Source organism: Malania oleifera, chromosome 12 (genome assembly GCF_029873635.1).
Source record: "Malania oleifera isolate guangnan ecotype guangnan chromosome 12, ASM2987363v1, whole genome shotgun sequence".
Lineage (NCBI taxonomy): Eukaryota > Viridiplantae > Streptophyta > Magnoliopsida > Santalales > Ximeniaceae > Malania > Malania oleifera.
This window is the reverse complement of record NC_080428.1, coordinates 48,929,340-48,949,498: the sequence shown is the minus strand read 5'-3', so window position 1 is coordinate 48,949,498 and position 20,159 is coordinate 48,929,340. Positions and strand designations below refer to the sequence as shown.

Genomic DNA, 20,159 nt, shown 5'->3' with positions numbered 1-20,159 from the left:
GAAATACTTGTTTACTCAAGAAAGTCAAATACAAAGAACAGGGAGAATCTCATACCCGAGGCACCAAGAGCATTGGAACTGGTGATAGCTCCGAGCAAACATGAGTTCACGCCCAATCTTGATCAGGTAATAGATGGTCATGAGCTCCCTTCTAATAAGCCTATACCTGATGACATCAATTTACCCATTGCAGTCAGAAAACAAAACAGGTCATGTACTCAATATCCCTAGTTTAAATACATATCTTACAAAAGCTTGTCTATAGGATATCGTGTTTTTTCCTCTAACCTTGATATGATGAAAATTCCAAAGAATATTCAAGAAGCTCTGTAAACTCCTAAATGGAGGGAGGCTGTCATGGAGGAAATGTGGGCCCTAGAGAAAAAATGGAACTTGGGACGTTATGAATTTGCCGAGAGGGAAGAAGCCAGTTAGTTGTAAATGAGTCTTCATAGTGAAATAAAAAGCTGATGGGACAGTTGAACGATGTAAAGCTAGACTCGTTGCAAAAGGATTTACACAGACTTATGGCATTGACCATACGGAGACATTTGCACCAGTGGCAAACTTGAATGCAGTTCGGGTCCTTTTGTCCTTGGAAGCTAACTTAGATTGGCCACTACAACAACTCAACATTAAGAATGCATTTCTAAATGACGAGTTAGAAGAAGAAGTCTACATGAAGATACTGCCAGGTTTTAGTAATAAAAGTGAAGAAAACAGAGTATATAAACTCAAGAAGTCCTTATATGGACTCAAGCAATCTCCCAGAGTATGGTTCGACATATTTGCAAAAGTAATAAAAAACCAAAGATATCAACAAGGGCAATCAGATCACACTATGTTCTTCCAACAGTCTAAAAGTGGTAAGAGAACAATTCTGATAGTGTATGTTGATGATATTATCCTAACTAGGGATGATACAGTAGAGATGGAAAGATTAAAGAAAGTTTTAGCTTTTGAGTTTGAAGTTAAAGACTTGGGAAAATTGCGGTATTTCTTGGGAATGGAAGTTGCTAGATCAAAAAAGGGTATCAGTGTCTCTCAGCGAAAGTATATCACTGATCTCCTAACCGAAACTGGAATTCTTGGATGCAAACCTAGTGAAACCCCGATTGAAGTGGTAAAGAGGGTTGAAGATTGCGGAATACCAATTGAAAAAGAGAGGTATCAGAGATTGGTTGGTAAGCTAATCTACCTATCACATACTAGACCCGATATTGCATTTGCGATAAGTAGGGTAAGCCAACACACGCATTCACCAAAAAAGACTCACCTAAATGTTGTGTACAAGATCCTTAAGTACCTCAAGGGCTCTTCGGGCAAAGGACTCTTCTTCAAGAAATGTGAAACCAATGAAGTAGAAATTTTTACAGATGTAGATTGGGTAGGAACAGTGGAAGATAGAAGGTCTACCACCGAATATTGCACTTTCGTATGGGGAAATTTGGTAACTTAGAGAAGTTAAAAACAAAATGTAGTGGCTCGAAGTAGTGCTGAAGCTGAATTTAGGGCAGTTGCACAAGGAATATGTGAAGGACTATGGTTATGGAAACTCTTGGAAGAACTACAAATTTTGGTGAAATTTCCTATTAAACTCTATTGTGACAACAAAGCGGCCATCAATATCTCCCTCAATCTAGCTCAACATGATAGGACTAAACATGTGGAAGTGGATCGACATTTTATCAAAGAGAATGTTGAAGAAGGAACCATTTGTATGACTTATGTACCTACCAAGGAACAAACTGCAGATATCTTTACTAAATGGTTAACATGACAAAACTTTGATGATTTCATTAGCAAGTTGGAGATGATTAATATCTGTGATCCAACTTGAGGGGGAGTGTTGAAATCCCGAGTATCTTTGGGAATATTGAGTAAATTAGGAAAGTGAGTAAATGTAGAAGATTGTATATTGTTCTGTAGGGAGATTGTTTCTTTGTTTAAAATATTTGATTGTATTATATATTGTACGATTAGGATGTACATGATTTAGAATTCACGAAATAAAGAAATTTCATTTTGTTTTCAGCATCTATACTATTAAATAAAATATATTTTAGTCCTTATACTACTTTTAATTAGTGCAATTAAGGACTGTTACATCGTAATTTCATGCAATTGTTTTGGCATCTTAATTAAATCTAAAATTATTAGTAAATTTGATAAAATTTCTTATGTATATAGAGTGTAGAATAAAAATTACACGTTATATCACTAATATTCTTAATAAAATCTCAAGAAATTTTATTCATCATAAAGTAATTATGATTTTAAATGCATAATTAGTAAAAAAAAAATTTTAAAATAATATTTTATTTTTCATAACTAATAATATACGAGCCTCAAATGAGCAGACTAGTCCTTAATTTCAATACTTCAATACATAATCAATAAATTAGATTAGATGACAATTTTAACTGAATAAAATAATAAGTACAAATCCTTACCTTTCGTATTTTCTTAATAAAAAATCTATTTTTGATCAAAATTCATGCATATGTTGACATTTGTTGAGCAATCACAATAAATACAACTAACAAACCAATTAAATGAACATTAAGGTTGCTATAGACAAAAGGATGATAGTTTGTATTTATCATCTTGATCTTTCTACTCAAAAGGTATCTCATCCTAATCATGTCACCAATAAAAAGAGAGTTAAAAGGAAGAAAAGAAAACAAGAAGAAAAAGGAAGGGGAAAGAAAAAGCAAAAACAAAATGGTAACTTGAAGATAAGTTTGATCCAAGAATATACGAATACCCTTTTTCAGAGGTGGCAGTGCCATATGATTTCAAATCAATGGTGGAGATGCTTTCATAAAAAAAAAAAAAAATATTAAAAGCAAAAAAACCTTTTTGATAGTTAATTTATACATAGGATCATGACACAAGAAAATGCCCATCTTTTTCTGCTTTTGCCTTTCTCTCCTCCCAAGGAGAAAAATAAGGATGGGTAAAGGTTGAAGTTTCTTTCTTTCTACCCCTATTTTAATGGTATCTGCCTGTGTCTTTGGGGTGGGCACTAGCAGTAGCTTATTAAAAAGGTGAACTGTGACAATGAAATTGAATATGGGCTTGGGCAGCAGCATGCCAGCAACGGTCACATCTGGGTTGAAACTTGGAAGATCCTTCAGGGGCAATTTGGGAACTATGAAAAGGTTAACGTTACCCTGTAATTTGAAAGTACCACAGAGATAAAAGAATGCCAAAAACACAAAACACAGTGGGCGGCAGCCGGCAAGTGCATTCCTCCCTTCCCATCTCTCATAGCTGTAGACCCTATTGACTTGTGAGCCTCCCTCTCTCTCTCTCTCTCTCTCTCTCTCTCTCTCTCTCTCTCTTGCTTGTTCTCACACTTGACTTTCTCTTTCAGCTTTTCACTCTGGAGGGATTCTTCACCTTTATTTTGCTTTTTATCGCTCATTGATCCGTCCAAATCCCATTACATTCAGCAGTTGAAGCTCAGAGAATCACTAATTTTTTGCATCAATTAGGATTTAGCAGTGGAGCTTACAGGGTAGTGAACTTGTGAAGAAGGCGTTGGCCATGGCAGCCCCAAAACCAGAGGAGATAACTCATCCAGCAATGGACCAACTTCAAGGCTTCGACTACTGTGTTGACTCAAATCCTTCATGGGGTATGTCCATTTCCCAACCTTTCCTCAACTCACACTCTCTTAATCCTTGACTGATTCATCTTTACTCCACTGTTCTCTCATTTCCGACTTTTACATGTGAAAATAGGAGAGGCCATTGCTCTGGGCTTTCAGCACTATATCTTGGCTTTAGGAACTGCGGTGATGATTCCCACTTTTCTTGTTCCTCTGATGGGAGGATCTGATGTAAGCCAATTCCTCATTATTCTTTTCACTACTTTTGTGGGTTCTAGTATCATTTATTGAATCTACCATAAACCCTTTCCATGTTGGGATGATACGGTATCAGATATGTTCTCCCGACTTGCTCTTACTTTTATGTGCATTTATTGCTATTCTTTGTTTTTTCTAGAAAACTAAGGCTCGATGCTTTTAACCAGTATTTAGTAAAACTTTCTGAATTTGAAATTTTGTTATGGTTTCTGCACCATAATGGGCTAGTTTGAGTCGCATGTTTTGCTGATTTGGTGTTTGGGTTCAGGATGACAAAGTGAGGGTGGTGCAGACTCTGCTTTTTGTTGAAGGAATTAACACACTTTTACAAACACTGTTTGGAACTCGATTACCCACTGTGATTGGTGGATCCTACGCATTCATGGTCCCCATTATCTCCATAATTCACGATTCCAAGTTAATGGGAATCCCTGATCCTCATCTGGTTTGTCTAATTTCCCTAATTTCAGTTTCAGTTATTCTATACATCTTGAACATAATCTGCAACATTAACCAGCTAATGTGGTAGTTTGTGATAGGAACTGAGGGCGCATCTGTTTGGCAGGAAAACAATTTTCACTTTACATTTTTACTTCTCCAAATTATACAAAACTGCCACCTTTTTCTTTTTCTTTTTTTTTTTCTCTTCAATTTTTCAACATTTGCATAGAAAGTTGGGAAAAAAATGGAAAATAATGTGGCATTATGTAATTCTTTAGAAACTAGATATGGATACCAAAAATTGTTTTTCACAACTAAACATGCCCTAAAGTTTTGTAGGATTGGACTGAATTAAATATAATTGGATTGGACATGCGAAAGTTATCACGTCCCAGGAGGATTAGTCATACTCTCTCTCTCTTTTGAAAAAAAAAAGTACCCATAAAGCCTTTTAGCCTTAGAATTTTACAGGATTGGATTTGAATTGAATATAATTGGATTGCATTGGACTGGATTGAATTGAACTCCTTATGATAGTTATGACAACCCATTTTAGCCTATCATCCGTAAGGAACAGGATTGTTTCTACACTTTTTTTTTTAATACTCATAAAGCCTTTGCAGGCCGATGGAGGCTGGCCAGCTCTGTAGTCTGTACATGAGCTAAGGACGCCCTCCTTAGCAATTTCAATCCCTTCTTTTGGTTGTACCAAACATGGGCTATAAGCCTAGAAAGAGCTTACAGCTTATGCAGCCTCCCTTGGCCATAAATCCTAAAGCTAAAAGGCTTTACTTTGAAGAGATGGGGTAATGCCAAATGGATAATGTACTATTTCAGCCAAGGGCTGGATAGACTTAAAAGGCTGGGCTAATGATTGTTTTGCAAACTAGACAAAAACTCCGCAGTCATATACTAGTAGAACTGGTTACAATATTTAACAAAATATTAGACATATAGCTGTTTGCTAAGTTATAGTATATGTTAGAGTGACTTGTGTTTTTATTTTTATTTTTATTTTTTCATATGTCAAAGCAAAAGCTTAACGGCCTTGTATGTCTTTCTAGAGATTCCTCAACACTATGAGGGCAATCCAAGGTGCTCTAATAGTGGCATCCAGCATACAAATTATTCTTGGATACAGTCAGATGTGGGGGATTTGTTCCAGGTTCAGCCATGAAGCTCCTATGGAAGTTTAATTTTCATAATTAGGAAATAAATTTTGAATCAGGATTTGTTTTCTGTTTCAGATTTTTCAGTCCAATTGGTATGGTTCCAGTGATTGCATTAGTTGGCTTTGGCATGTTTGATAGAGGTTTCCCTGTGGTATGGCAGAAGCTCTCAAATAGTGGTTTTGAATCATTTATAAAAAAAGTTTTTTTCTAGGTTCTGCTGTTTCGTTCTTCTTACTAATGCCATTTTTGTCTTTGCTTCCCCAAATTCCTATCAGGTTGGAAGGTGCGTTGAAACTGGCATTCCCATGATAATTTTATTCGTTGCCTTTTCCCAGGTTTTTACCACTATGCTGGATTGGTCTATTTTACTCTTGAATTTTGACCTTTATATTTTAGTATTCTCTAATTGTTGGTTACTCATGAAGTAATTCTTTGAGGTGATTTTTTATTTTATTGTGAAACAAATGTACATTTTCTTGGTAAAATTATTATTATTATTATTATTTTCACTGAACCAACGAACCCAAAGAGAAAGGGTCTTCAGTAGAGGTTTAGCCAACAAAAAATTAACAACCAGGTCCTATCCTAGCAATACTCCAGCAGTAGTACCCTGTGGAGCAAACAACAATGACCAGACAACCAAACCATCACGATAAAAATGAAGAATTCCTCACCATAGCAAGACTACCAACAACGCTCTTAACCTTCGCACACCCATGTTTTTACATGGTTTCCACACTTCTTTAAGATTCTAAAGATCCTACCATTCACCTGCCTCCTTGAATGATATGCTCAGCTTCAAAAGCTGTTTTCTGCTAAACCTTTGAGCATGAGCCCAGGCAACTCAGAATCCCACTCTCCAACTTCTTTGGACATTTTGTTTAAACATTTTGCACAAACTTTCATATACTGTGATGTTAGAATGCTTTTTTTCAAGATTGATTTGCATGTGAGTGACTCTAATGCATAAACTACAGAAAAAAAAAAAAAAAAAACCTATAGCTAGAACAATTTGAATTGAATTTTAATTTGACATGGCATGCAGGCCAGAGTTACAGTTTGTGGGCTACCATGAAGATAAAAATTTTAAAATCCCTATGTTATGCTAGATTTCTTTTTTTTTTTTTCTCCCCCTAACGAGTGAGTCCTAAAATTTGGTTTCATATGACATCTCTAATTCTGTCCTCTGTTTTTTCTGTATACAGTACCTGAAACATTTTCAGGTGAAAGAACTGCCAATACTGGAAAGATTTGCTCTTCTTATTTCCGTCACAGTGATATGGGCATATGCACACCTATTGACTGCCAGTGGTGCATACAAACATCGTCCAGAGTTGACCCAAGTTAACTGCCGAACTGACAAGGCAAACCTCATTTTTTCTGCACCGTGGTTGGTACTCAAGTTAGCTCTGGCCAGTTATACAATATGTAAATATGTGTCACTGACTCACTCTAAAATAAACGCATCTTCACCCTTTCATCAAACTGGCAAAATGATTGTTTTTATGGGTTGGGAGCTTAATGACCCAATCGACCGATTTCAAATATTGCTCGCCCCTCCAATCCATTGAAACATACTGTGCAGGATAAAGATACCATACCCTCTTCAGTGGGGTGCACCTACTTTTGATGCTGGTCATGCTTTTGGAATGATGGCTGCTGTGCTGGTTTCATTGATTGAGGTATAACCTGCTCATGCCACTGTGTTTTTCTAAAATATATTACTAATGAACAGAAAAAGGATGGTGACAATTATATATATATTTGCAGTCAACTGGAGCATATCAGGCTGCAGCTCGTCTAGCAAGTGCCACACCACCTCCCGCTCATGTTCTAAGCCGTGGTATTGGCTGGCAGGTACGCAATCACACATTTTAGTGATGCTCCATAGGTCTAGAGACAGAACCAAACATATAGTTATCAACAGAAATTTTTATGGGTTATTTGCATCTTTTTTCTTGTTCTGTTCAATGAAATTATCAGCGTCTTTAGTACTGATGCCTCAAAGCTTAACTAGGTCCTGTTCTTGAAGCTTGACACAAATGCAGAGTATAGTTAACAGATTTTTGCACTACAGTTAACCAAAGTGCCGCAACACTATTTATTTTTTTCCTTAAGTTTTTCGTATTGTAGTGGTGGAATACTTATTTGGGACAACATTATACAGGGAATAGGGATTTTGTTGGATGGCCTTTTTGGGACATTGACTGGCTCTACAGTCTCTGTGTAAGTATTGATATATTACCCTATTTATTGCTCCTTGCTTTCAAATAAATTGCAACAACCTTTACTAAATAAAAGAAAAACAACAGAGAAAATGTGGGCCTTCTTGGAAGCACCCTTGTTGGAAGTCGCAGGGTTATTCAAATCTCCGCTGGTTTTATGATATTCTTCTCAATGTTGGGTGAGTGACAAATTATTATTATTATTATTATGATTATTATTATTATTATTATTATTATTATTATCATCATATTTTGTTCTAATTATCTACAGGTAAATTTGGAGCTCTGTTTGCATCAATACCTTTCAGTATATTTGCCGCTGTATATTGTGTTTTGTTTGGTCTTGTTGGTAAGCATCATAGTTTCTTTTTCAATAATACTCATTATGTTATGTGACCATCTTCCATGCATATGATTGATGCTTTGTTCTTGTAATCAGCTTCGGTGGGGCTCTCATTTCTGCAATTCACAAACATGAATTCAATGAGGAACCTCTTCATCACAGGTGTTTCCCTCTTCCTAGGTTTATCAGTTCCAGAGTACTTCAGGGAGTACACGGCTGCTGCTCTTCATGGTCCTGCTCATACTACGGCTGGCTGGGTAAGTTTTTCTCTTTGCAACATATAAACAATCCTATTCCAAAGCATCATAAACAGGCTCTTGTGTGTCTTGTCCATAATTCAGTTGAAAACAACTAATGAGTACCACATTGGATTAGTTTTCCAAATGCTTGAACAGCTGATCGTAGCTAGCCTTTATCAATCCTAATAAGAATAGAAACTGCAGGGCACATAGATGCCCGTTCTATGAGATATTGCACCTTGAGATGATTAACATTAAAAAATTGCAATGCAAGATGATCAACATAGCTAAGAAGTGACATACCAAATGCCTTCCCCGCTGATCATATCCATTCAGATCAACATTCAATGTGAATAAGCATATTGATTTAATGATTTTCAATCAAACATTGCATTTAAGATGATTATTCCTCAAGTCCTCATAGATATAAACCACTCAAGAAAATATTGGTGGTCAAACTGGAAGTTTGAAATATTTCTCACATTGATTCGAATGTATTTTGTTTTGGCAGTTCAATGATTTCCTCAACACCATTTTCTTCTCCTCTCCGACTGTTGCTTTAATTGTTGCTGTCTTCTTAGACAACACACTAGACTACAAGGACAGTGCCAGAGACAGAGGGATGCCATGGTGGGCCAACTTTCGAACTTTTAAAGGAGATAGCAGGAATGAAGAGTTCTATACCCTCCCATTCAATCTCAATCGCTTCTTTCCTCCATCTTGAAGTAGTGCTGCAATTACTGAAGGAGGATGTAAGATGAAAATCAACAATTTTCAGATGAAGATTATGATCACAGCCCTTGTGAAGAAGACATCGGGATTTGTATGTTTTGACTCGAGTGAGATGATGCAGCTTCCTTTTTCACTGTTTCTTCCCTCATTATTTTTATGTATATTTTGGTTTGGGTTATTCAGGTTTAATCCAATATAACAAATTATTTATTCGTCGCTCGTGATGATTTGAATCCTTATGATTAAGTTTTTAGAAAAGATAATGTACAGCTCTTGGGTCTATACCCCAACTAAATCTTTGCCAAAAAAAAAAAGAAAAAAGAAAAAAAGAAACTTGTTTTATCACAATATGCAGAAGAAATGTGGCAAAATTGTTGGCAAATATGACAGCTTTGCACATTATGGAATTGGTATGTGTATATTCAAATTGGAAGACTGCAGATATCCAGACTGCATAATTTTTTCCCCTACTGACGGAAAGGTATAATATCTTTTCCAAGCTATGGTCTCATCAGAAACAGACCTATTTCCAAATATGGAGTAAATACAGTGATTCATCAAATATACATTATTCCCAGTACATAATGGAAGAAGGGAGGAAAAAATGAAACAATTCACAGCAAACACCACACCCCACAACCCCCCACCCCCCCCCCTCCCCCCGGGGCGGGGGAAAAAGGAGATATTTACAACTCCACAGCCAAAATGTTACCGTATGTGATATGCCGAGGCTTAAATAAATCAAAAAATTAAATGTTAAATGTCGGCCACTAGCCAACTGCCAACCCATTTGTTCCTGTTGTTAGTATCTGTTTTCTGTTGGAGGTTTAATTGTAGCGCCAAGTTATGGCATGGAAATGGCTGAACAGAAAAAAATACGTTAGAGCTTTGAAATGGTCCGTCATTGCGAGAACATACTAATGAGATTTGCACATGCATTCCAAGCACCTTGGTTGCCGATAAATGCTTCGACCAAATCTCCTTGTGTGCACCCTTTGGCCCTCCTCAATCATCTTTTTGACTCTTCCTTCAAAGTTTTCCCAACCTATTGTGCTATTCTCAGAAAAGATTGCTGCCAGCCTCTTCTTGTTTGGGCGCAAGGTAGGAGCATGGCCACCACCATGGTACGTACGGAAGCCAGACACCAGGGAAGATAGTTGGCTCCCAGAATCAGTCATGGCAAAGACATCAGCAGTGGCACAGGCAATAAAGTCCAGTGCTGCCAGCTGCATACAAAATAACCCTCTCTCTTTTCACTAATCCATTTCAAATATAGGTAACATAATATTAGTATCAAAAAGGTAAACTATCTCCAAATTTCTAACAATCCTGAGAATTGGAAGTAATTACTGATTTGGTGATCCATTATAGCTTAGCTGCCCTATCTTAATAGAACAATCTGGATTGAGATATTGCAGATGAGTCATGAGTAGCTGTGCTGAGATTTTTTTTTTATGGTTTGACAGCATAAGACCACATGGTATTAGTTTATTAGCAGCAGTGGCAAAATTTATATCTGTCTTGGTTCCTGCCATTTAGATCTGACATAAAATGATTGTGTTGTCAAGTTAAAGTACGCAACACCCAGAGTTTCTCTCCCCCCGTTCGGGTTCAATTTTCATGCAATAAGCAATAACAATTAATGAGAAAAGGAATCAATAACTTAACATTCAACCAGAATAGCTTTTTTATTCGCGGTTTTTTTTTTAATCTTCTAAATTTGTATTGCTCTTTTAAATAATTAACGTATTTCTCGTACTTTAGATATGGTTGTCTCTGCATCATACTTTTCAATGTATGATATTTCGAAGTCCGGAGACTAGTGGACTTCTAAACACAAACACTTGCTTGCGCAGCTGCACACAAACTGCTTGCTCTAGATATAATTACTGCATAAGTCAGTTTTAACCAACTTTTATTCAATATGTAATCGCTCTTCCTACTCTTGTGCGCTTACAGCCTAAAATTTTTATTCAAATGGTGCTCCTTTTGTCATAAAATTGCAAGCAACCACTAATAATCATGCTTAAGAAAAAAAAATTTCAAAAAAATAAAAATATTAAAAAAAATTAGAGTTTCGGTGTATAGACCATTTAAATTGCTTATAAAATGACTTTGTCCTACTTCACCAATAGTAACTTTTTTGAAGGATATGGACACGCAAAACAACTTTAGAGTTCTGAAATTCAGTTAATATAATTCCAGTACAATTTATGGAAAGAATGAGAGAAGCAATTAAAATGATTGCAAAAGGAAGCCTTCTCAATGATGTTTACCTGAGAAGAGAAATTCCTGAAAGGTGCAAGTTCACTGGGAGTGAGAAGATCTTCCTTTGAGACCAAATTGGGGTACAGGCTAGTGAAGGGGCGCATCCTAGATTCCCCCCCATATATATGAGACCCAGCTAGGTAGACGTAAGTTCCGTGCTTAAAACCAAGACCAGACAGAACAAGTGCTGCTTCTTCTGGTGTTAATGGACATCTTCCCAATTGTCTCAACTCCCTTGAAGAAACGGGTCTGCAAGTAAGCAATGCATAGGAAACAAGTCAATGAACTGACATGTGTTGATCAAAACATTATTTGAAACAAACACAACCTGAAAAGCCAAGACAGCCAAATACGAACTTTGAGTTCTTCAAGCGCTCAATGAGCAGTGGAAAATGATCTTCTCTATAGGCTTGAAGTTCCTTTTTCTCATTTTCTCCACCTCCAAAATCACATAGCGAGTAGGCTACCATATCCACCTCAAATCTCAAGTGCAATGCAAGATATTTCGATGGGTTTCTTGCAGTATCATGCCCTTTGAAGGGAATGTCAGACATAAAGTTCCCTAGCAGTTGCTTATCTAGCATAGTCCGAGCTCCTTCATATTGTCTTATCCTTCTAACTAATAATGAACCAACTTTTTGAATTTTTGGCACGAACTTCAAAGCATGGAAATTGCATTTACATCTTAACCTCTGCAACATATAAGAAATATCTCTATAAACATAAAGGCATTTGAGTATCTATGAGTTATCTTTGACCATGACACATCATATAGGATTAAAAGAGTTGGTCTTACACCTTGATATGTTCAATGGATTCGAAATTTCTAATTTTAGATGTGTGAAATGTATGTTCAGTAAACTATGAGCAGAAACAATGGAGTCCAGAGATTAATAACAATTTTACTCTCTTGTTCTAGCAATGAATAATAATAAAAGAAGATTAAAGCAAGCATTTGACAAGAATCATAAGGTTGGATAAAACAAAACATGCCTTTTCATGCATTGTGCAATTTTCTTACAGCTATGGGAATGGAGGAAAATTTCAAAAGACAGGTATACAACCAACTGATATTGATAGGAAGCAGAGAAAATCAAGCAAAAACATGTCTAGCAAATTAGCTTAGCTAAAATGTTCATGTTGAGAATTTATAAGGATGAGCAACAAAGTGGGAACAGATTTGGTGTTCTTGCATTTTAAAGGGGAAAAGGAAGATAGGACCAATCTCATTTAGCCACTTCTACAATTACAGAACTTGGCTCCTTTATCCTGTTGGAACCTTGTGTATATATATTATCTGAAAGCATCTTTTACTGTCTGAAGCTTTTCTTATTGTTCTTTTGTATGTTCATCTGGCCTCATGATTTAACATCATTGGCTTGAGGTGTGCAGGGAAGCTTGCTCAGCTAGGTTTGCAATCTATGGTTCCTCTTATTATTCATTTTAATAAGGTGATTTTATTATTTTTCCTCCCTGCTTCAAAGTTAATAACTGAAACTTGATTGTCCTACATGTTGAGTGGGCAAGTTACCAAGGTACCTTGAGTAACTGGTGTGAGTACTGACATACACCATACACAGGTGACTAGCTGCTCATCCCCCTTGCCATTTTAGAGATTATGCTGAACAATTCATGCACTGGGGGAGCTACATGGTCAGGTGGAAAATTGGCTGTTGCTGAGCAGAACATTAAGATAGCTAAATCTTGAGCACAGTTACAAATAGTGATGAATTGTGCATTGAACTAATTTTCTTTAGCATTAAGGCTACTGCAAACAGTGACTAATTAAATTGACATTCAGTAATCCATCAATCAAAACAAAGTAGGTCTGTTAACTTGTGATTCCTAGTTAGCAGGTTATGCTATCGTAGCACTAAAATGTGTACTTTTTACTACTTAATCCTCCTAGAGATGTCCTCAACCTGAAGCCCAAAAGGTACTGGATCAAAACCCAGCCGATTTCCAAATCCTAAGAAGTGAACAACTCCATTCCGTAATAGGATAGGTAGTATGCTTTCAACATACTCTATGGGCCTTGCCTCCTTCACAATATCTGCATCAGTAATCTGAAAAACAGCAAGAAAATGTGAGGATATTATTCTCTTGTGTGCAATATATTCTTAAACAAGTAGTATATTTACTGAGAAAAAAATAACATACTAGACTGCCAATTGCTTCCAAGTCCACTGATTTCAAACGGGAAGGGAGCTCCCTTACAATATTTACATCATCCTTCAAGATATTCATAAAATGTTCCTCTTGATAAATATCACCAAATTGGCTGCAAATCAATCAGGCAAGGTTCAGGTGAGGAATCTGATGAAGAATACTGAATACACACAGATGAGAAAACACTACAAAATTATAAGTCATTATCTGGAGCAATCACTAACTCTTTTGGGTATCAAAGGGAAAAAAAAAGAACTACAACTAGTTATATTGACCAAATCAATATATCACAAGAACATGGAGAATCCAATGAAAAAAAGTGTATAGATTTTGAAAGGTATTCCAAACATTTTATGGTGGTGATATTGATAAAACGGCAGATGAATCATCATCAGATGTAAAGAGATTTAACAAACTATAAAGACCCTACACTGCCCCAAACAGACAGCTTAAGGGAAGGTATGCTTTCATCCTTGACAATGGTACATAATTGAACAGACAGTGATCAATTATGAAGTCTAAGCATATTATCTGTTTTAAGAGCAAAGATTTCCATAATCTTTGGTTTCAGCAGTTCTGCAACAGTAAAATGAACCATTTCAAAATCATTCACCAAGTCTAGCTTCTTTTTGAATTGAACAGATTGCTAAATTTAGACGGCACAATAAGAGAACTGGGACTAAAATGAATACTTTTATGTAGCGCACAATAAATGAAAAAACTGATAAAATTGAACTCTTGAAGAACAACATCAATATCCCACTACTCTTATCACATTTTCATAATTCTTTCAGAATTAGAAGTAGCAAACAACAGAAAGTTGTAAATACAATTTATTGTAGGAATAATGCCAGACACAATTTCTGACCTTGGATCCTTCCATACATTGCTGTATAAAAATGTAGGAAGAACAAGAGTAGCATTAAGTAGAGATGCTACAGCAACAGCATTGCAAATCTGCAGTCATTCATAACAAGTAGATCAGTTATTTTAGGAGTAACTGAAAATACAAAGTTGATGTGGAGCAAAGGGAAGAAAAAAAAAAAAAAAAAAAAAAACCACCCTACTTTAGCTCACAGAAGTGAAGGCCTACAAAACGCATGTCCCTTGAATTAAAATCACATTGAAATTCTAATGCACGATTTGATTATTTCTCATTCGTAGACAGTGACACAAATCAGACTAAATATGGAAACCAATGCATGCTATTATTTATTAAAAAAAGTAATGGGGCCACTCAATAAGGCCTAGCACCAGGCTACAACTGCTACAACATGCTTATACACATACATATATGCATACATATTCATGCGTGTACAAATGTAGATACACACCTGAAACATATTTAAATACATTCTGTGCATGTGCGTGTAAGGCAGCCGGGCTGAACTGCGCACTTCCTCACTCGAGAAAGTTCAGAGTAAAATTAATATTTTTTACAACAAATTAGCATAACTAGTCCCACCAGCTCAGCCTAACAATATAATCCCACTTCATGAATAACTCTGCACATAAGTACACATTTCCTAGCCTCTCAAAAATACCAGAAAATGGTCAAAAGGCAGATGATTTCTAGTGGCTTAAGCCTCCTATTCCAGACCTTCATCCTGCACTGGCTTATACCTAGGATCCAAGACCTAACCATTTTATAACAAATTTTAACAAAAAATTTTTCCTAGGTACAAGGTTGGAGCCTTTCTGAGCTGTACATTCATGCTTCTTGGATTTTTGAGTGTGGTGTTCTGCATTGGGTTTCAGGATATTCTTGCTTCAATTTCTACTGCAGTGAAGTTTCATAATTACATTTTTTTGGCATGTTTCTCTTCTCAAGTAGACACAAAATTAAGAAAAAAAAAAAATTCTCTCATTAAAACTGCAAACTAGAAAATTAGGATAAAATCCTCATCCCGGTCTCAAAGAAATACATGGTTTTGCCAATAAACCCTGGGGATATATCATATGATTTAAACAAGAAGCTTAAGAAAAAGAAAAGAAGACAAATTTTCACTAGAATAGACTTTAATTCTACATCAGACAGTCTAATTTTAGTTGCTCACAGGATGGCAAAAGCTCTGACTAATTCTTATGTATTCATCTTTTGGAAACTTTTGCTTACACAAAAGCCCACAAAACTTACGGCAACTCGTTGTTGATTGAGGCCACCATTTGCACTGACCAATATAAAGCCATTACTTCTGTCAGATTTCCCTGCCCAGAAAAATAGAAATCTAATTACAATGTCAAATGCAGTATAAAGATTTGTTGGATTTCCATTTCAGTCAGATTTCCCTGTCATTATTAGTTATCCAACATTCCCCGTCATTATCAGTTATCCAACAACAAAAGCAAATTTTGCAAGAAGTGGCTAAAAACAAACCTATCTTTGTTGGATCCATTCTGTCTGCACAAGGTTTCCATGAGGCTGCCTGCCGATATGGTTCCTCCCAAAAATTTGATGAATCTTGCTTAAACTCTTTCTGTATCACAATTAATGTTCAAAATATTAAAGAGAGAGGAAAAATTACAAATAATCTGTTCTTTCAAGCTTATGCGAAAAAATATATAAATAAAATAAAATATGAAGCAAACCTCTGCCTGAGTTCCAGAAGCCAAAGCTAGAAGTCGTTCATACATTTGTACTGGTAGCTTTGATTCACTGCGGTAAGCACCCTTATCCTCCTTTGTTTATATGCAGTAAAATAATTACAATTAATTGGTATCAGCTGAAAATTTTAGAAGAAATCAGGAAATAAAATTCACACACTATAGCAAGGCATTTTTTCTCATGCACATTATAAAACTCTATCTAATACCTTATTATGAAGAGGACGCATAAATGAACCTCATGTGCCTATTGGTAGAATATGAGGACCTAAGCCAACATGCAGATGCACCAAAATAGAAAACAAAAAATAAAACTTATTGGCATTCTTTCCATAAGGAAGTTTGCTGACTTAATGGTTGAAAACACAGGTATACATACATAAGGTTGATCCAAGAAGTGGAAATTCCATCTATGTGAATCCAATGCAGAAGAATCAAGGTACTGCAGAGTTCATGTCGGGGGAAAAACATCAAACACTACATAAGATTTATTGAAGAATCACTTACCTAGCTAAAAGTGTAAAGCTCTCATTCAGTGAGGGCCAACAAATAGGTTAACTATCAAACAAAATTGCATTGAATTGGTGCAGTCACCGACTTGTACAAAGGAGAGCAATGTGTCAAGCTGGATGAGTATGTAACAATACGGGGGATCATACCTTCAGCCTGCTTGATAGTTTGCGGGTTGGACTAGAATGAAGATTGGACCAATCAAAAAAAGATACCATAAGTGAATCAAGCACAAAAAGGAAACCCATCAGCCCAACAGCAAATGCAATTGATCTCACATTCTTACGAAACCACACTTGCTTTTTCCCTGCATAGACACTCTTACAAGAGCCAAATTTTGTGGCATCATTCCTCACCCCATGAAGCCAAACAGCTTTGCTGCAATGGTAATCCCCTCCTGATGACATTCTCCTCCCAAGATAAGGATCATTGCCCAGTAGAGCCTCCAAGCCTCTTTTGTGATAATCTTTCATTCCAAATGATGAAACAGGATTAAGAGACTTCGGATGCGTACTTCTCGGTGACCCTTGTTTTCCCATCATATCTCTCTCTCAATACAGCATATTGCCACAATCTCCCATTCCAGAGTATTTCACATTGTCATTTAAACAAATAATGGATGATCACTTTCTAAACATTGTTACAGCAGACACCAGAAGCCTGCAGGAGTTAGAAGCTGTAGTCCTCTCTCTCTCTCTCTCTCTGACCAACTTCCAACCATTCAGAAGGAATGACAAAAAACTAGGTTTGTTGGGGCAGATTGAGAGCTGTGATAAGGAAAATATTGGATGGAAAGGCAACATCTTGAACTGAATTGATGGTGAAGATATGAAGTAGTAGGTGAGTGAAATGCAAGGGAGATTTGAATACTCACATAACACCTCAAACAACAGAGACCCTTTTGCAGAAGCAGGAAAAGCATCACATCCCCAACAGCTACTTCCCACCAAACAGAACCAACGGTTGCTTTTATCTGTTTTTATTTGAGTTTCCATTCTCAGGCCAAAGGGTTTTAACGAAGGAAGAAGAAGAAGAAGAAGAAAAGCCAATGGTTACTACCAGAAGAGATGTAGAGACGAAGCAAACTAGCTATGTATCCTGAAAATTTAAGACTCAGAAGTTTAAAATAAATTTTAAAAATAAAAAAATATACGAAGGAATGCCGGCGGGCCCTTATAAGTTATAACCAACTCTTGAATCCAACCGTCGGGGCTAGTATGTAAATAAGAGAAATTACTTACTTGCTGTCCACGCGAATAACAAAGAGGACAAATGGTTTCTTGAATTTGCAAATTTTTCCCATGGAATTGTTATTATGGTGAGAAAGACCGCATACTTCCTAAATGTTATTCATTAGCCTTCCAAAATTAATCGACCCAAGTAAGTCTATCTTCTTGTTTATATATTCAGGTACCCGCTACATGACTTTCTCCTTTGTTTTTTTGAATGAATGCATATGGGCGCACACTTTTAAAAAAATTATTGTTTAGATCTATTGGAGTACTTGAATTATTCAATGAAATAATGGGTCTATTTCTCTAATTACTCCATTTCACCTAAATATCGAAGTTCATACTCTTATTTTAATTGAAAATTTTTCAATTCAAAGTTTTGAATTTATCCGATAATACTTTGAGGATTTATAGGCACATAACCCTTACAAATTTTGTTTCCAATCTAGGTGCAATATCCATCCCTTAAAAAAGAATATTCTAATAATTTGTTGACACTTGAAACTTTTGTGTCAGAAATTCCAAATTTAACTCTTTGGATGAGATAAGAAATGGAATGACTGAAGGGAGATGGATTACTTCTAATTATGTCATTCGAGCCTTATAGGCATTCAATGAATACTGTTCCCCATGCATGCAGAGGAGGTTGGAAGAAAATGGAACCAAAATTAATGAAGCCCTCAAAATAGAGAGAGAGAGAGAGAGAGAGAGAGAGAGAGAGAGAGATACCTCCTTGATAATGGAGGTGGTGATGGGGATCCAGAGATGAAGCTTTTTCACGTACAGCCATAGCACGAATGCTCCCAGGGTTATGGCTGCACAGATGGCCATTCTCTCCATCTCTCTCCTTAGCCGTTTTTCTCAGTGACACAATCCATGATTTCCAATCAATGAGTACTCAATGCCACATGCATAGCACGATCTTATATCTGTGTACATATTTCATATGACACTGAATGGTTATTTATAGTAATGTAATAATAATGATGTGGGTTACTACTAGTGCTCCCCTCCACTTTGCAAGTTGCCAATCTCCATGACTCCAATTTGCATATCCAATCGGAGATTGAAAATTCATCTCCATATAATTCATGCATTATAGATATAGTGGATTATTGATTTTTATGACACCATCATAATTGAATATTAATATTGTGTTTGGAAGCATATATTTCAAGTCCTAATTTTTTGTATTTGGTATTAAAATATATGTGAATTTGTATTTAGTTTTATTCAATTTCACATAAATTCAAATTAGTCTAATTACATTCCACGATCCTAAATGCATGTAGATTTTTTTTCCATAACTACAAGGAAAATGTGGCATTTGAAAAAAACAAAAAAGAAAAGAAAAGAAAGAACTATACTTCTTTTGTTGGGTCTTCATGCAGGTTTCAACACCTTTTTTTTTTTAAAAATGGTGGTGTAATATTTTATTATTTTATTTGTTGGCTTCTCTAAGAAGTTTGGCTGGAAATTTTTGGTATTCTTGCTCTCATTTTGTGTTCCACAAGTACTTTGCAGCCCCTGGTCTATTCATCAGCAAATTGGGCTTTGGTTGTGCTTACATTTGTGCTCTATTTTGGTTAATTCTTGGAGCTTTGTTCTCAACATTTGGTGAGATCTTTCATATTGTTACATTTGTTATACACTTTTGTGTATTTGTAAGGGTTGTGCCTTTTGTACCCATTTTGTACGAACCTTGGTGATAGTGGATTTGGACCGTCGTGTCCCATGAACGTACCTCGATCTTTGAGGGAAACAAGTTAAATTTCTTGTCTCACTTTATTTATTTATTTATTTATTTATTTGCATTACACCATTGATTTATTTGTGGGAAACACTCTTTTTTTTTTTTCCCAACAAGTGGTATCAGAGCCGTGTTATTTGAACTCATTAGGATTGTGTAAATCATGGATGGTAATGTTGGTCATATGATTAGCTTCAATGGAAGCAATTGGATAACTTGGAAAACAAAAATGCAAGATCTTTTATTTTGCGAAAATTTGGATGGACCTATTGAGGGTGATTGTCAAAAGCCTTAAAACATAAGTGATGATGAGTGGAATAGACTTAATAGAAAAGCCGTTGGTGTCATCCATCAATGGATCGATGAGAGTGTTTTTTTTATCATGTTTCTACCAAAACTTCGGCATATGAATTGTGGAAAAAATTGGAGGGTCTTTATGATAGAAAGTTGGCTACAAATAAAACTTTTATTTTTTGAAAATTGGTGAACTTGAAATATAAAGATGGTGGTCTTATTACTAAGCATTTAAATGAGATGAAAATTATTATCAGTCAACTTGCTACTATGAAAATAATTTTTGATGATGAGTTGCAAGCCCTA

General features: G+C 36.0%; 2 protein-coding genes across 5 annotated transcripts; one reads left to right on the top strand and one right to left on the bottom strand.

Annotated features, from left to right (window-relative positions):
* Positions 1 to 2,907: 2,907 nt before the first annotated feature.
* On the top strand, positions 2,908 to 9,236 carry LOC131144149 (nucleobase-ascorbate transporter 2). Of its 3 annotated transcripts, none has more exons than XM_058092582.1 (15): positions 2,908 to 3,295; positions 3,501 to 3,643; positions 3,750 to 3,847; positions 4,143 to 4,319; positions 5,380 to 5,480; positions 5,563 to 5,638; positions 5,763 to 5,822; positions 6,693 to 6,877; positions 7,073 to 7,169; positions 7,258 to 7,344; positions 7,655 to 7,713; positions 7,800 to 7,891; positions 7,984 to 8,061; positions 8,152 to 8,312; positions 8,806 to 9,236. In XM_058092582.1, the coding sequence occupies exons 2-15, from the start codon at positions 3,553 to 3,555 to the stop codon at positions 9,016 to 9,018; spliced, it is 1,575 nt and encodes a 524-aa protein (XP_057948565.1). In that variant the 5' UTR covers positions 2,908 to 3,295; positions 3,501 to 3,552; the 3' UTR covers positions 9,019 to 9,236. The 3 variants fall into 3 exon arrangements, with proteins under 3 accessions (XP_057948565.1, XP_057948564.1, XP_057948563.1); XM_058092581.1 differs by having other exon boundaries at positions 3,018 to 3,295; positions 3,380 to 3,643; XM_058092580.1 differs by having other exon boundaries at positions 3,232 to 3,643.
* Positions 9,237 to 9,525: 289 nt separating this feature from the next.
* Positions 9,526 to 17,339, bottom strand: LOC131144148 (O-fucosyltransferase 8). Of its 2 annotated transcripts, XM_058092577.1 has the most exons (11): positions 16,727 to 17,280; positions 16,447 to 16,509; positions 16,053 to 16,142; positions 15,841 to 15,940; positions 15,601 to 15,671; positions 14,332 to 14,420; positions 13,455 to 13,575; positions 13,217 to 13,360; positions 11,652 to 11,986; positions 11,303 to 11,543; positions 9,526 to 10,252 (listed from the first exon to the last, which is right to left on the bottom strand). In XM_058092577.1, exons 1-11 carry the CDS (start codon positions 17,117 to 17,119, stop codon positions 9,944 to 9,946), a joined length of 1,956 nt encoding a protein of 651 aa, XP_057948560.1. In that variant the 5' UTR covers positions 17,120 to 17,280; the 3' UTR covers positions 9,526 to 9,943. The 2 variants fall into 2 exon arrangements, with proteins under 2 accessions (XP_057948560.1, XP_057948562.1); XM_058092579.1 differs by lacking the exon at positions 16,447 to 16,509 and having other exon boundaries at positions 16,727 to 17,339.
* Positions 17,340 to 20,159: the final 2,820 nt, after the last annotated feature.

Coding starts and splice junctions, on each gene's coding strand:
- LOC131144149 (XM_058092582.1), top strand. CDS start 3,553: ATGGCAGCCCCAAAACCAGAGGAGATAACTCATCCAGCAATGGACCAA. Junction 7,714..7,799: donor ACTGGCTCTACAGTCTCTGT/GTAAGTATTGAT, acceptor GAAAAACAACAG/AGAAAATGTGGGCCTTCTTG. Junction 8,062..8,151: donor TGTTTTGTTTGGTCTTGTTG/GTAAGCATCATA, acceptor TCTTGTAATCAG/CTTCGGTGGGGCTCTCATTT.
- LOC131144148 (XM_058092577.1), bottom strand. CDS start 17,119: ATGATGGGAAAACAAGGGTCACCGAGAAGTACGCATCCGAAGTCTCTT. Junction 15,672..15,840: donor AATGGATCCAACAAAGATAG/GTTTGTTTTTAG, acceptor TTTTCTGGGCAG/GGAAATCTGACAGAAGTAAT. Junction 13,576..14,331: donor AATGTATGGAAGGATCCAAG/GTCAGAAATTGT, acceptor ATTGATTTGCAG/CCAATTTGGTGATATTTATC.